This window comes from Oncorhynchus clarkii, chromosome 21 (genome assembly GCF_045791955.1).
Source record: "Oncorhynchus clarkii lewisi isolate Uvic-CL-2024 chromosome 21, UVic_Ocla_1.0, whole genome shotgun sequence".
NCBI lineage: Eukaryota > Metazoa > Chordata > Actinopteri > Salmoniformes > Salmonidae > Oncorhynchus > Oncorhynchus clarkii.
The window spans coordinates 15,124,629-15,140,218 of NC_092167.1; the positions used below are offsets into that span (position 1 = coordinate 15,124,629).

The 15,590-nt window shown below is 45.6% G+C and overlaps 1 protein-coding gene across 2 annotated transcripts; it reads right to left on the reverse strand.

Moving 5' to 3' along the window:
* Positions 1-363: 363 nt before the first annotated feature.
* On the reverse strand, positions 364-14,740 carry LOC139378628 (splicing factor 45-like). 2 transcript variants are annotated; one of them, XM_071120964.1, is made up of 13 exons: positions 14,604-14,740; positions 13,911-14,321; positions 13,647-13,763; positions 13,389-13,555; positions 13,048-13,166; positions 10,425-10,478; positions 10,132-10,270; positions 9,823-9,974; positions 9,243-9,305; positions 8,811-8,887; positions 8,617-8,715; positions 6,719-6,791; positions 364-773 (listed from the first exon to the last, which is right to left on the reverse strand). In XM_071120964.1, the coding sequence occupies exons 2-13, from the start codon at positions 14,037-14,039 to the stop codon at positions 670-672; spliced, it is 1,293 nt and encodes a 430-aa protein (XP_070977065.1). In that variant the 5' UTR covers positions 14,040-14,321; positions 14,604-14,740; the 3' UTR covers positions 364-669. The 2 variants fall into 2 exon arrangements, with proteins under 2 accessions (XP_070977065.1, XP_070977066.1); XM_071120965.1 differs by lacking the exon at positions 10,425-10,478 and having other exon boundaries at positions 366-773; positions 14,604-14,737.
* Positions 14,741-15,590: the final 850 nt, after the last annotated feature.

Below are 15,590 nucleotides of genomic sequence, written 5' to 3' on the forward strand. Positions count from 1 at the left end.
AAAATCTGAGAGTAGAGAGAGTCCACGTCAATTTAATTATCTTTCTATGAATTAGCTCACTTCTGTGTACTACCATATCGGAATTAATTTGTTCTGATTAAATCCTCCACAGAGATTTGTCATTATGACAGTCCTCTAACTCTCCTATGCCCCCTGTCTGTTTTACATAAGATCTGAATGAGGCTAGAGGGGGGAGGGCTGTGTTTCTTTCATAACTGCCCCAGTACCCCCTCACCGTGCCGGGCTATGTAAAGATGGAAAGCTGAGGGTCTGGTCCTCTGAGAGCCTCTTATGTCAGAGAAAAAAAAAACTGGGCTTCCTAGACTACGATCTGCCCTAGAAGAGTGAGAGATTAAAACAAAAGATTTTAAACAAAGGGAACATTTATTTCCAGGTTTCAATTGTACAGGTTCATATCAGGACACAGAGACCAAGTTCATTACCTCACATACAGGAATTTTCTGCTGGCAAAACAGAAACTACACGCAAAACTCTACTAAATACAGACACACTGTGCTGCTGTTGAGAGTATAAATGTTTGGGCTAATCAGAGACAGAAAGAGCTACTGGTGATTACCAATGCGCGTGTGTCAGAGCATTTCTTCTGTCCCTGTGGGTATGGATAAGGCGGGTCGTAATGGTTCAGGTGGGCTGGCCCGTCTGTGTGTCTCACATCTGCTCTCCCAGGTCCAACACTCGGAACTTATCCTGGTTATAGAAGCAGGCTTTTACCACCCGACCACCAAAGAACCTCCCGTTCAGATCCACCACAGCTAGAAGACAGGAAACAAACATTATTACTGTGCAAACATTATTTATTAACACTACTGACTTGACTTTTCTGTCAGCATAGGCCAGACAGGTCTGTAATATCACTGCCGATGTATCCTTGAGTGAAGACTAGTGAGGAATTGGGTCATTTTGTTAGTTTGGACAGTGAACAAACATACGGTCATCCTAACACGGTCTATGGGATGGTGCTCCTCTTTGATAGTCTACAGTGTTTTCATCATGGACAGTAATTCATGTTTATCAAAGCATGAAAAACTAAAACGTTGTGGCTATCAGAGGCTTTGGTATTTCCTGCTATTCAAACACTGGAAAACACAGCCGGGACATAACCAAAGTTACCAGGAGTTTCTCCTTCCCAAGAACGTCACAGATAAACAACAAACAGTCCTGGAGGCAGAGTTCAAACACACACCCAGTCTACAGTAGTGAGATGGACGCTGTGTGAGAGTTCCTTATCAACATTAGGCACATAACCTCATGGGGGCGTGTGTGTTTGAGCAGTGATGACAAGTATCTATTCATCCTAACACCAATGCCGGGACAGTCCCAGTAAAACAGGCACATGTGTGGACAAAATATGGATACATGTGCAGAGACGTAGTGTATTGGTAACACCACCCGGCATAAGTCACGTCTCTTCACCGGACACCGGGGTTCAAGCCCAGTGCCCACCTTTCCCATGGTTTCTATACCACTTGCCTGTCTCCCCCTTTGAATTCCTTACTGTATAAATAAAGTCAAAACACCTGGAAAACAATAGTAACAATGTGTGTGTCCAGTCAGGTATTAGTATCATTATCTATCCTCTACAGAAATGAACAGGGTGTGTGTGTGTCCGGCCCTGTCTAGGGTGTATATATTATGTAGGCCGTGTTTCTGTTCCCTTGGAGGATGTGATGTAACGGCGTGCGTGGATGGACAGGGGGTTACCGGGACAGCTGTGATGTAACACCTGGGGGGACAGTCTCACCTGCTTTCTGATCTGGGACAACCCATTTAAACTGGCCCCTGCATTAGCCTTATTACAGACGTAACAGTGATACACACACCAACCAGTTACACACACACACACACACACTATACAGTGGGGCAAAAAAGTATTTAGTCAGCCACCAATTGTGCAAGTTCTCCCACTTAAAAAGATGAGAGAGGCCTGTAATTTTCATCATAGGTACACTTCAACTATGACAGACAATTTTCTGGAGATTTTTTTTCTAATTTTGTCTGTCATAGTTGAAGTGTACCTATGATGAAAATGATAGGCCTCTCTCATCTTTTTAAGTGGGAGAACTTGCACACTTGGTGGCTGACTAAATACTTTTTTGCCCCACTGTATACACACACACACACCTTATATATATACACACACACCTTTTATATACACACACACCTGTTGTGTGTGTGTGTGTGTGTGTGTGTGTATGTATGTATATGTGTATATATATATATATATATATATATATATATATATATATATATATATATATATACAGTGCCGTGCGAAAGTATTCGGCCCCCTTGAACTTTGCGACTTTTTGCCACATTTCAGGCTTCAAACATAAAGATATAAAACTGTATTTTTTTGTGAAGAATCAACAACAAGTGGGACACAATCATGAATCCAATGATCCAATGTTGACCTAAATGACTAATGATGATAAATACAATCCACCTGTGTGTAATCAAGTCTCCGTATAAATGCACCTGCACTGTGATAGTCTCAGAGGTCCGTTAAAAGCGCAGAGAGCATCATGAAGAACAAGGAACACACCAGGCAGGTCCGAGATACTGTTGTGAAGAAGTTTAAAGCCGGATTTGGATACAAAAAGATTTCCCAAGCTTTAAACATCCCAAGGAGCACTGTGCAAGCGATAATATTGAAATGGAAGGAGTATCAGACCACTGCAAATCTACCAAGACCTGGCCGTCCCTCTAAACTTTCAGCTCATACAAGGAGAAGACTGATCAGAGATGCAGCCAAGAGGCCCATGATCACTCTGGATGAACTGCAGAGATCTACAGCTGAGGTGGGAGACTCTGTCCATAGGACAACAATCAGTCGTATATTGCACAAATCTGGGCTTTATGGAAGAGTGGCAAGAAGAAAGCCATTTCGTAAAGATATCCATAAAAAGTGTCGTTTAAAGTTTGCCACAAGCCACCTGGGAGACACACCAAACATGTGGAAGAAGGTGCTCTGGTCAGATGAAACCAAAATTGAACTTTTTGGCAACAATGCAAAACGTTATGTTTGGCGTAAAAGCAACACAGCTGAACACACCATCCCCACTGTCAAACATGGTGGTGGCAGCATCATGGTTTGGGCCTGCTTTTCTTCAGCAGGGACAGGGAAGATGGTTAAAATTGATGGGAAGATGGATGGAGCCAAATACAGGACCATTCTGGAAGAAAACCTGATGGAGTCTGCAAAAGACCTGAGACTGGGACGGAGATTTGTCTTCCAACAAGACAATGATCCAAAACCTAAAGCAAAATCTACAATGGAATGGTTCAAAAATAAACATATCCAGGTGTTAGAATGGCCAAGTCAAAGTCCAGACCTGAATCCAATCGAGAATCTGTGGAAAGAACTGAAAACTGCTGTTCACAAATGCTCTCCATCCAACCTCACTGAGCTCGAGCTGTTTTGCAAGGAGGAATGGGAAAACATTTCAGTCTCTCGATGTGCAAAACTGATAGAGACATACCCCAAGCGACTTACAGCTGTAATCGCAGCAAAAGGTGGCGCTACAAAGTATTAACTTAAGGGGGCTGAATAATTTTGCACACACACATATATACACATACATACACACACACGTGTTATATTCACACACACGTGTTATATACACACACACACACACACACACATACACACACACACACATACATACACACACACAGGTTATATTCACACACACGTGTTATATATACACACACACACACACCTGTTATATACACACACACACACTATATATATACACACACGTTATATATATACACACACACACACACACACACACACACACACACACACACACACACACACACACACACATCATACACACGCATTATGTTTCACTATATTGGATCACTCCAATATATTGGTATCACTCCGCGGCAGAGGGATACATCCAAAGTGAGGACTTACAGATTTACTCCGGTGTCACGGCTGGGGTCTGCCCCTATATATAGACCCCATGGCCGCGACACACGTTCTCTTTCATTTTCTCGGCGGACGTCCGTATGGTTTGAGGTACAAACTTTCTCTAGTTTGCTTGGTAAGTCACTAGTAAGTGTAATATCTTGCATGGAAGCATACTCACTGGCTGTCCACATGGTCAGCCCCTCGAGTGCTCCACTCTCTGCGCGCAGTTGATCTGTAGCTTCGCCTGTGGTTTGTCGTACTTGTGTTTTGTTAGTCCTAAAAAGAGACTGAGGGTTTCGACTGATTCTGGACCTCAACAACCTTAATGTGTACTTGAAGGCACTGAGGTTCCACATGCTGTCCCCAGCCTGCGTGTTACAGGCCGTGTCCAGGGACCAGTGGTTTGTGACGCTGGACATGAGGGATGCGAACTTCCATGTTCCTGTTCACCCAGCTCATTTGCAGTACCTCTGATTTGCTTTCAAAGGGACGGCTTACGAATTTATGGTTCTTCCCTTCGGCCTCTCTTAGGCACCCCGCACTTTCACAAAGTGCATGGGCACTGTCCTGGCACCTCTCACGTCTCGAGGATTGTTGATCCTCAATTACCTGGACGATTGGCTGATTTGTACCACGACCAGGATCCAGGTCCTGTCAGACAGAGACATGCTCCTGACCTACATCGGCAGGCTGGGCATTACTGTAAACGACAAGAAGAGTAGTCTGATGCCCACCCAGATGGTGGCCAAACTGGACTCAGTTCTTATGAGAGCACGCCTGCCACCAGAAGGGTTCAGGCGATCTGATCTTGCCTTGACCAATTTTGGCAAGGGTGGATGGGATCCGTCTTACCCTGCCAACGCCCGTTGGGCTTGCTGATGGCGGCCTCGTTGCTAATTCCCCTGGGCCTGCTCCATCTCCGGCCTCTTTAATGGTGGTTCAACTCCCATCGGCTGCACCCGAAGCGCCACCGCCAGCTGCAGGTGACCGCACAGTGATTCAGGGCACTGTTGAGGTGGTGCTGTCACTCCTTTCTCTCAGGAGGTGGGGGGGGGGGGGGGGGTGCTGAGGATGTGCTGCCGAGACCTGGTCAGCACAGATGCCTCCCAGATCCCTGGGGACGGGGGGGTGACCAAGGGCAGGTCGGTCAACGACTGTTGGCTACTCCCTTAGAGCGGCAGGCACATCAATACACTAGAGTTCTGAGCTGTACTGCTGGCTCTGCAGTCTTTCATTCCGCATCTGAAGGGAAGACATGTCCTGGTGAGAACGGACAACGCCACAGTGGTGGCTTACATCAACCACCAGGGTGGACTGAGGTCCCACCGCCTCCATCTTATGGCACGTGAGCTCCTTCTCTGGGCTCAGGGATGTCTAGCATCTATGCGCAGCACACATACCTGGCTTCCTGAATGTGGCAGCGGATATGCTCTCGAGGGAGGGCCTGCCACCTTGGGACTGGAGCCTACATCCCCAGGTCGTGCAGCACCTGTGGGACAAGTTTGAGAGGGCGCAGGTGGACCTGTTCGCCTCCCTGGGAAATGCACATTGCCCCCGGTGGTGCCCCATGTCAGATCCACCAGGGCCTCTGGGCTTGGATACTCTGGCTCACGATTGGCCAGGGCTGGAGCTTTATGCATTCCCCCCTTTTCCCCTGATCCAGGCTGTGCTGGACAGGACCAGGATGGGGGAGCATCGTCTGCTGCTGGTGGCCTCATACTGGCCCAGACGACCCTGGTTCGGCCTTCTCCTGTCCCTGTTGTCTGGGACATCTTGGCAACTGCCCCTGAGACCCGACCTGCCGGGGGAATTCTGTGTCGTCCGAGACCGCACTGCCTCAGTCTCTGGGCTTGGCTGCTGAATGGCACCAATGGTCCATGTTAGGACTACAGGAGGGCGTAATGAACACCATGCAGAGCACAAGGGATCCGGCTACAACCGTGGCATACCAGTTGCGCTGGCGGTTGTTCTGTTCTTGGTGCACTGGTATTGAGGGTGTGCCCGATTCATGCAGGGTGCAGTATATCCTCCAATACCTGCAGTCTCGCTTGGATGAGAGCTTGGCAGCCTCTACTCTGAGAGGGTATTTGGCCACTACATCTGCCTGCCATGTGGGGTGGATGGACAGGCCGGTGGGGCGATATCCCTTGTTCTCCAGGTTTATGAAGGGGGCTTGTCACCTGCGTCCAGCTAGGACCTGCTCAACGGTGAGACGGGATCTGGATGTGGCAGCTTTGGCAAAGCCGAACCGTTGGAGTCTGCCTCTCTGAAACACCTCTCTATGAAGGTGGCTTTCTTGGTAGTGATTACTTCCATGAAGAGGGTGGGTGAGCTCCATGCTCTTGTGGTAAGTTCTGAGTGCTACCGGATGGACCCCGGTGGGAGGAGTATATCTCTCCATGCCAACCCTTCATTCCTCCTGAAGGTTCTGCTTACGACCCCCCGGCAGTGGCAAGGGAGTCTGGGCCTCCCTCCGGCATGCTGTGCCTTGTGCGGGCACTGGCTGCCAATGAGAAGCGGACACGGTCAGTGAGAACAACAGACCAGCTCTTTGGGAGTAAATGTGTAAATCCTCACCTCGGATGTATCCCTCCGCCGCGGAGTGATACCAATATATTGGAGTGATCCATATAGCTCACATAACCGTGGTTACATACGCAACCTTCGTTAGACACACACATAAGTTATAGTTATACAGACAAACAAGCACACACACATCTTACAGAAACCTAAAGGACATGCACAAACACATAGTACAACCTAACGTGTTCTACTGACCTTTGATGGCAGACTCGACTCTTTCAAACTCCAGAAATATCCTCACTGCTTCATCATCTGTCACCTGGGCAATCTGAGGAGAACACAGTTTAATACATATTATAAACTGGGTGGTTCGAGCCCCAAATGCTGTTTGGCTGACAACCGTGGTATATCAGACAGCCGTATACCACGGGTACGACAAAATATTTATTTTTACTGCTCTAACTAAGTTAGTAACTAGTTTATAATAGCAATAAGGCACCTCGGGGGTTTGTGATATATGGCCAATATACCACGGGTAAGGGCTGTGTCTAGGCTCTCCGTGTTGCGTCGTGCATAAGAACAGCCCTTAGCTGTGGTACATTGGCAATATACCACACCCTCTCAGGCCTTATTGCTTAATTAGTCAACACAATATGACTAAGCACTTCACTTCTTGATGACTGGGGGGCAGTATTGAGTAGCTTGGATGAATAAGGTTTCCAGAGTAAACTGCCTGCTACTCAGCCATAAAAGCTAGCATATGCATATATTTAGTATATGTGGATAGAAAACACTCTGAAATTTCTAAAACTGTGTGAATGATGTCGGTGAGTATAACAGAACTCATATGGCAGGCGAAAACCTGAGAAAGATTTCCCACTTCCTGGTTGGATTTTGAAGTTGGTCGTTTTTCAACTCATTCCCTATTGAAGATAGTGGGATATTAGTCATGTTGCACTTCCTACGGCTTCCACTAGATGATGTCAACAGTCTTTAGAACCTTGTTTGATGCTTCTACTGTGAAGTGGGGCCGAATGAGAGGGGAATGAGTCAGAGATCTGGCAGAGAGGCACGAGCTATTGACGTGCGGTCATGTGAGAGTTACCTCGCGCTCCATTGCTTTTCTACAGACAAAGGAATTCTCCGGTTGGAAAATTACTGAAGATTTATGTTAAAAACATCCTAAAGATTGATTCTATACTTAGTTTGACATGTTTCTACAACCTGTAATATAACTTTTGGGAATTTTCGTCCGACCTTTCGGCTGGACTTGCACGCACGTTTGGATTTGTTTACCAAACGCCCTAACAAAGGAAGGTATTTGGACATAAATGATGAACTTTATCGAACAAATCAAACATTTATTGTGGAACTGGGATTCCTGTGCATTCTGATGAAGATCATCAAAGGTAAGTGAATATTTATAATGCTATTTCTGACTAATGTTGACTACACAACATGGCGGATATCTCTTTGGCTGTTTTGGTCTCTGAGCGCCATACTCAGATTATTGCATGGTGTGCTTTTTCCGTAAAGTTTTTTTTAAATCTGACACAGCGGTTGCATTAAGGAGAAGTTTATCTAAAGTTCCATGCATAATAGTTGTATCTTTTATCAATGTTTATTATGAGTATTTCTGTGAATTGATGTGGCTCTCTGCAAAATCACTGCATGTTTTGGAACTACTGAACATAACACGCCAATGTAAAATTAGATTTTTGAAAATAAATATGCACTTTATTGAACAAAACATACATATATTGTGTAACATTAAGTCCTATGAGTGTCATCTGATGAAGATCATCAAAGGTTAGTTATTAATTGTATCTATATTTCTGCTTTTTGTGACTCCTCTCTTTGGCTGGAAAATGGCTGTGTTTTTCTGTGACTTGGTGGTGACCTAACATAATAGTTTGTGGTGCTTTCACTGTAAAGCCTTTTTGAAATCAGACACTGTGGCTGGATTAACGAGAATTTTATCTTTAAAATGGTGTAAAATACTTGTATGCTTGAGGAATTTTATTTATGTGATTTTTGTTATTTTGAATTTGGCGCCCTGCACTTTCACTGGCTGTTAGCGGGGTGGGACGCTACTGTCCCGAATATCCCAGAGAGGTTAACCATACATACACAGACAGACTTATTCCTCTCACCTCAAAGATGACACACTTGATGACCTTGCCATATTTCTCACACTCTTCTTTGGTCTCCCCTTCCAAATCTTCATCCACCTCTCCTCTGCCCACCATGTTCTAAAACACACACACTTTATTGGACCTATGTACATAAACAAACACACAATAATTTAAAATACTCATGCACAGACAAAGACACACATAGCACCCACCCGTAGCAGCACAACTTTGGTAGGGCATTTGAGGATCTCTGTGAGGGGGTTGGCCTCTGACTTCTTGGAGGGGTCCACTGATGGGAGAAAGAGAGCAGAACATGTCAACAATAGGTCAAATAATTAAATATATTGGTAAACAGGAAGAGACTCGGACTGTAGATTGGACCAGAATGTGAACCACAACTGATGTTTTAACAAAGCTAGTTTATCAATCAGATGATGAGAGGGTTACAGGCACTAACCTTAAACTCAATTAGCACATATTTTCTAGGTTATCAACCATCATAATGTAGGCCCAAAATAAATGTGGCTACTAGTTCCATAATGAAACTTGACACACATTGAGATGAGCAAACTGTATAAGACACACGGGGTGAAACCGGATGTGATGCGTCAAGGTAGGGAGGAAGTGATGTAACAGTGCCAAACCTATTGAAGCCGAGCCCCAGCCTAAAGGCTCAGCTGCTGCCGTCTGGTTACTGGATCCTGGTGCTTTAGAGAGGAACACATACACACGCGAACACAAACAAAACGGGGGAAAAAAGAACACACACAACTAAGTTCACAAATGCTGAAGATTAAAATCATCAATGAATGAAAAATACCAATTAAGAACGGAATCTTGACTGAGGATGACCAAACACACAGCTCCAAATAACGTTACAGTAGACAGACTTGGAACTAGAAACCAAGACCATTCATTCTGGGCCTATGTAGTACATGATACAAATAAAAACATCTGGACAGGCTAATGTAACTAGAGGAGCCAATGACAATAAGCTCATATCTATCTTATCTAGCAGAAAGATCATGAGTATTGGTGTTAAAGAGAAAAGAAGGGGGGGTAGATGACGTGTATATATATATATATATGATAAGAAAGATATCTAAGAGAAAGACAGGAGAGCTGAGAGAGACAGGAATGAGTGACAAAGAGACAGGGAAATGAGTGAGAGAGCGAGACAGGGCAGTGAGACGGCAGAAAGTGAGATATGAAGTATGGCGTTACTCTTCTCAGTGGCGTCTCCTATGATGATCTTGCCACCCCTCTTGCTGGTCTTCTCTACAGACAGGGCCGTGCTGAGACCCTGCTCGTGTTTGCCCAGCCCCTGGCCCTCCCGGAAGCCATACTTCTGCATGATCTTATGGGCCACGGTCCCTCTGGGGAGACAGGGACACAACATCAGGTAACACCAACGAACAGAACACTGAGTGGCTGCACTATACAGGTTGATGCCATTGTGTTTTGAGTTGGGTATGTGAGACGACATACAACTAATAGGACATTCTATCCCAGTAGGGGGGTTATCAGACTCACCCCATGTTGGCCAGGAACGAGTTTGTGGGACCGCCAGGTGGCGAGCGGGGGCGGTCTGAGTCCTCGTACATGGGGGGAGGGATGGCTGCTTTAGAACCACGGGAGGGTCGCATCTCATCCTCATAGGAGTATGACGAGCCTGGAGGGGAGAGAGAGACAGTTAACACACTCACCTCATCCTGATCAAGCATGTTGAATGTCATCCTAATGTTGAATAACACTGCTAGCTACTGGACAAACTCCCCCACATCCCAAACAGACAGACACCAATCCCTCTGTGAGCCATGACTCACTGTCTCTACTATCCACGAGCGATGAGGGTGGGGCGATGGCTGCTCCACCCATACCTAAAAGAGAGACATGGGTAAGAATCAAGGGACAGTCTAGTCACCACATATCCTGACGTAATCACAACATTATCCTAACTCCTTACGTTAAGAACAAGTCCATCTGCCTAAATAATGGCACATAATAGTGATGATAACTCTGCTGTGAAGGCTCAGTGTGGAGAGCCTACTGGACCCTATTCGAACTAAACTACTGAAAGAGCTGCTTCTTGCGCCATTCCTCTCTAAAATTTTAGAAAAAGCTGTTGCGCAGCTATGAAATGCTTCAGTCTGGTTTTAGACCCCATCATAGCACTGAGACCGCACTTGTGAAGGTGGTAAATGACCTTTTAATGGCGTCAGACCGAGGCTCTGCATCTGTCTTCGTGCTCCTAGACCTTAGTGCTGGTTTTGATACCACAACATTCTTTTGGAGAGATTGGAAACCCAAATTGGTCTACACGGACGAGTTCTGGTCTGGTTCAGATCTTATCTGTCGGAAAGATATAAATTTGTCTCTGTGAACGGTTTGTCCTCTGACAAATCAACTGTAAATTTCAGTGTTCCTCAAGGTTCGGTTTTAGGACCTTTTGATTTCACTATATATATTTTACCTCTTGGGGAAGTCATTCGAAAACACAAGGTTAACTTTCACTGCTATGCGGATGACACACAGCTGTACATTTCAATAAAACATAGTGAAGCCTCCAAATTGCCCTCGCTAGAATCCTGTGTTTCAGACATAAGGAAGTGAATAGCTGCAAACGTTCTACTTTTAAACCCAGACAAAACAGAGATGCTTGTTCTAGGTCCCAAGAAACAAAGAGATCTTCTGTTGAATCTGACAATTAATCTTGATGGTTGTACAGTCGTCTCAAATAAAACCGAAGGACCTTGGCGTTACTCTGGATCCTGATCTCTCTTTTGACAAACAGAAATGATGCAGAAAAATGAATCCATGCTTTTCTTACTTCTAGGTTAGACTACTGCAATGCTCTACTTTCTGGCTACCCGGATAAAGCATTAAATAAACTTCAGTTAGTGCTAAATACAGCTGCTAGAATCCTGACTAGAACCAAAATATTTGATCATATTACTCCAGTGCTAGCCTCCCTACACTGGCTTCCTGTTAAGGCAAGGGCTGATTTCAAGGTTTTACTGCTAACCTACAAAGCATTACATGGGCTTGCTCCTACCTATCTTTCTGATTTGGTCGTGCCGTACATACCTACACGTACGCTACGGTCTCAAGACGCAGGCCCCCTAATTGTCCCTAGAATTTCTAAGCAAACAGCTGGAGGCAGGGCTTTCTCCTATAGAGCTCCATTTTTATGGAATGTTCTGCCTAACCATGTGAGAGACGCAGACTCGGTCTCAACCATTAAGTCTTTACTGAAGACTCATCTCTTCAGTAGGTCATATGATTGAGTGTAGTCTGGTCCAGGAGTGTGAAGGTGAACGGAAAGGCTCTGGAGCAACAAACCGCCCTTGCTGTCTCTGCCTGGCCGGTTCCCCTCTCTCCACTGGGATTCTCTGCCACTAACCCTATTACAGGGGCTGAGTCACTGGCATACTGGTGCTCTTCCATGCCGTCCCTAGGAGGGGTGCGTCACTTGAGTGGGTTGAGTCGCTGACGTGGTCTTCCTGTCTGGGTTGGCGCCCCCTTTTGGGTTGTGCCGTGGCGGAGATCTTTGTGGGCTACACTCGGCCTTGTCTCAGGATGGTAAGTTGGTGGTTGAAGATATCCCTCTAGTGGTATGGGGGCTATGCTTTGGCAAAGCGGGTGGGGTTATATCCTGCCTGTTTGGCCCTGTCCAGGGGTATCATTAGATGGGGCCACAGTGTCTCCTGACCCCTCCTGTCTCAGCCTCCAGTATTTATGCTGCAGTAGTTTATGTGTCGGGGGGCTAGGGTTAGTCTGTTATATCTGGACTATTTCTCCTGTCTTATCCGGTGTCCTGTGTGAATTTAAGTATGCTCTTTCTTTCTCTCTGAGGACCTGAGCCCTAGGATCATGCCTCAGGACTACCTGGCATGATGACTCCTTGCTGTCCCCAGTCCACCTGGAAGTGCTGCTGCTCCAGTTTCAACTGTTCTGCTGCGGCTATGGAAACCTGACCTGTTCACCGGATGTGCTACCTGTCCCAGACCTGCTGTTTTCAACTCTCTAGAGACAGCAGGAGCGGTAGAGATACTCTCAATGATCGACTATGAAAAGCCAACTGACATTTATCTCCTGAGGTGCTGAATTGTTGCGCCCTCGACAACTACTGTGATTATTATTATTTGACCATGCTGGTCATTTATGAACATTTGAACATCTTGGCCATGTTCTGTTCTAATCTCCCCCTGGCACAGCCAGAAGAGGACTGGCCACCCCTCATTGCCTGGTTCCGCTCTAGGTTTCTTCCTAGGTTTTGGCCTTTCTAGGGAGTTTTTCCTAGCCACCGTGCTTCTACACCTGCATTGTTTGCTGTTTGGGTTTTAGGCTGGGTTTCTGTACAGCACTTTGATATATCAGCTGATGTAAGAAGGGCTATATAAATAAATTTGATTTGGAGACCAGTGAAACCAGAGGTAGTCTACTCACTCCTTTTTCTCTTCTCCTTCTCATAGTCCTCCTCCTCCTCATCTGACTCTCCCTCTGCCGCGGGGAAGCGGGAGAATCCGCTCGGAGCGCTGCTGCCCTCGTGTCGGTCCTTCCTCTTTCTGGACAGGAAGCACACATGAGGTCAGAACGAAGGAAGAACATGGACTGAAATGATGTGGTCATCGTCAGGTCCATATTCCTACAGTGTGAAAACTTCTATAAACAATACATCATCCTTAATTTCCTGAGGGATATAACATTCTAACTGTCAACAATAACAACAGAATCCTGTTGAATGTTCTAGAAGTGTAGCTTTGCTGCTGTTCGGTAAGAGGTCGTACTTCTCTCTTTCCTCTATCTCCTTCAGTCGTTCCTGCTCTCTCTGCCTCTGCCTCTCCTCGCGGTGTCTCTTCACCACCTTCTCGTAGTCGTTGGGGAACATGGGGTCATACTCATCAGCCAGGGGGATTAGCGCGTCCCCCGAGGAGAACCCGCTGGGTGCTGTATCCTGACACACACACACATCACATAAGTCACACACATTTCACATGGGACACCCTGACAAATACTTGTGTCACAGAAACACACACAGCCCTCACCTTGAGTCCTGCTGCAATGTGTGGGGGTGTGTCTATTATCTGTCTGTCATCAGCGGAACCTCCTCTCTTTAAGTCGATGACTGGAGCCAGGACAGTACCCTGCTTCATCCGCTGACTCTGTGGGGAACACACACACCACATCATCCATACCTCTGGATGTGGAGACAAGGTTCATAGATATGGCTAGGGATGCTTTTGGTAAGCATAGCTTTGAGTCATTCCTGAAACAAACTTTCATCAGCCTGCGGTGCCATTGGAACCCACCTTAGCCTGAGTCAGAGCTGCTTTTTTTACTTTCAGCTGTGATTGCAGTAGCTTAAAATTCTTGGACCAGCCCTCGGTCTTGGTGTCACTGGTCGCACTCCCGACGCCCATGTCGTCGTAAAGCGACATGGTTCTCAGAGTTTAAAGACACGGGAAACACTATGGTCACCCCACTTCGATACCGAAGTAACTTTTTCGTTGCAGGTTAGGGGAACGTACGCAGTAAATTATAATACATTACTTCGTATGTCAGGAGAATTAACGTAGCCGGTTCAGACACTGAGCTTAATGTTAGGAAAAGGGTTAGCGAAAAGGCTCTCCTAACCGGCTTGGAAAATAACTTTGTATCGAAGTGGCGTGAAAAGAGTGTTTCCCTTAAAAATAGTCCTGGCAGTGGCAGGATAAATAGACCTGTAAATAAAAGCAGTGTCAAAAAAAAATAGATAACTGACATAGATAGTTAGAGCTGTCGTTTGGATTGCAACTACACGACCGCACATTACACAATACACTGAGCAGACCATTACCAAAGACAGTCCAGTAGGTATAAAAAACGAAATACATTGCATTTGTAAGGACGTAGCCAGCGCTAGCTAACGCGTTACTAACGATTAACAACAATTGTATAGGTATTTTGTCGCAGAGGCACACTAACAATATTTTCCCCTTTCCAAATAAGACTCAAATACTCACCTTATAAAATATAACTAGTAGCCAAATAAATCGTTGTAATGCGTGAATATGTGCCTTTTTATCAGCACATATAAGCTACATGGACTTCCAAATCGATACAATAAACGTCATAAAAAATGGTCAATTTCTTCTTCTTTAAAATTGTATTAGCGGACCGCAACCAGCTGCAAGGTGCATACACTGCCACCTACTATACTGGAGTGTGAGGCCGGTTACAGCCTCCTACTAATCTATTTCTCTTTTCTAGCCCTGTGTTTCTGCCTACTGTTCTGAAGTGTGAATTAATTACACTTTGTAACACAAAATGGGAAAGGATAGGGAAATGGCAAGAAAAATGACCATGCCAACTATCCCTACACTCACCACTGTTCCACTACTTTGCCCTATCTGATCCTACATCATGCAGGCCTGGGAGGACGGGACCCTATTGTTTAACACACCTTGCACATTAATGAGCATGAGATTTCTGAACAGGCCTCGAAACCATGCCAGGACCATCAGAAGCACCAGCCCCAAAAGTAGGTCCATTTACTACAGGTAAGCTCCATCAGTCCTCACTGTAGTTCTACCAATCTGTTTTACGGCCTCTGCGTACGATACATATACATTATGACTAATCCGATATCTCTGAGCCTCTCTAGCCTCTCTCTGTACCTGGTATCCACAAAATGCTGCACTGTGTTCTCCCCCACAATTACAGCACTTAACCTTCACATCGCTTCCACATTCATGGGCTGGCAGGGTTGCCTAGAGGTTAGAGCGTTGGACTAGTAACCAGAAGGTTGCAAGTTCAAACCCCCCGAGCTGACAAGGTGCAAATATGTCGTTCTGCCCCTGAACAGGCAGTTAACCCACTGTTCCTAGGCTGCCATTGAAAATAAGAATTTGTTCTTAAGTGACTTGCCTAGTTAAATAAAGTTTAATAATAAATTCCCATTAAACTTTTCCATTTTGAGAATCTTCTCTTGATATATAGTCTGTATATAG

Coding starts and splice junctions, on each gene's coding strand:
- LOC139378628 (XM_071120964.1), bottom strand. CDS start 14,039: ATGTCGCTTTACGACGACATGGGCGTCGGGAGTGCGACCAGTGACACC. Junction 10,479..13,047: donor GAAGGAGAAGAGAAAAAGGA/GTGAGTAGACTA, acceptor TCTCTCTTTTAG/GTATGGGTGGAGCAGCCATC. Junction 8,716..8,810: donor CCAAAGTTGTGCTGCTACGG/GTGGGTGCTATG, acceptor TGTGTGTTTTAG/AACATGGTGGGCAGAGGAGA.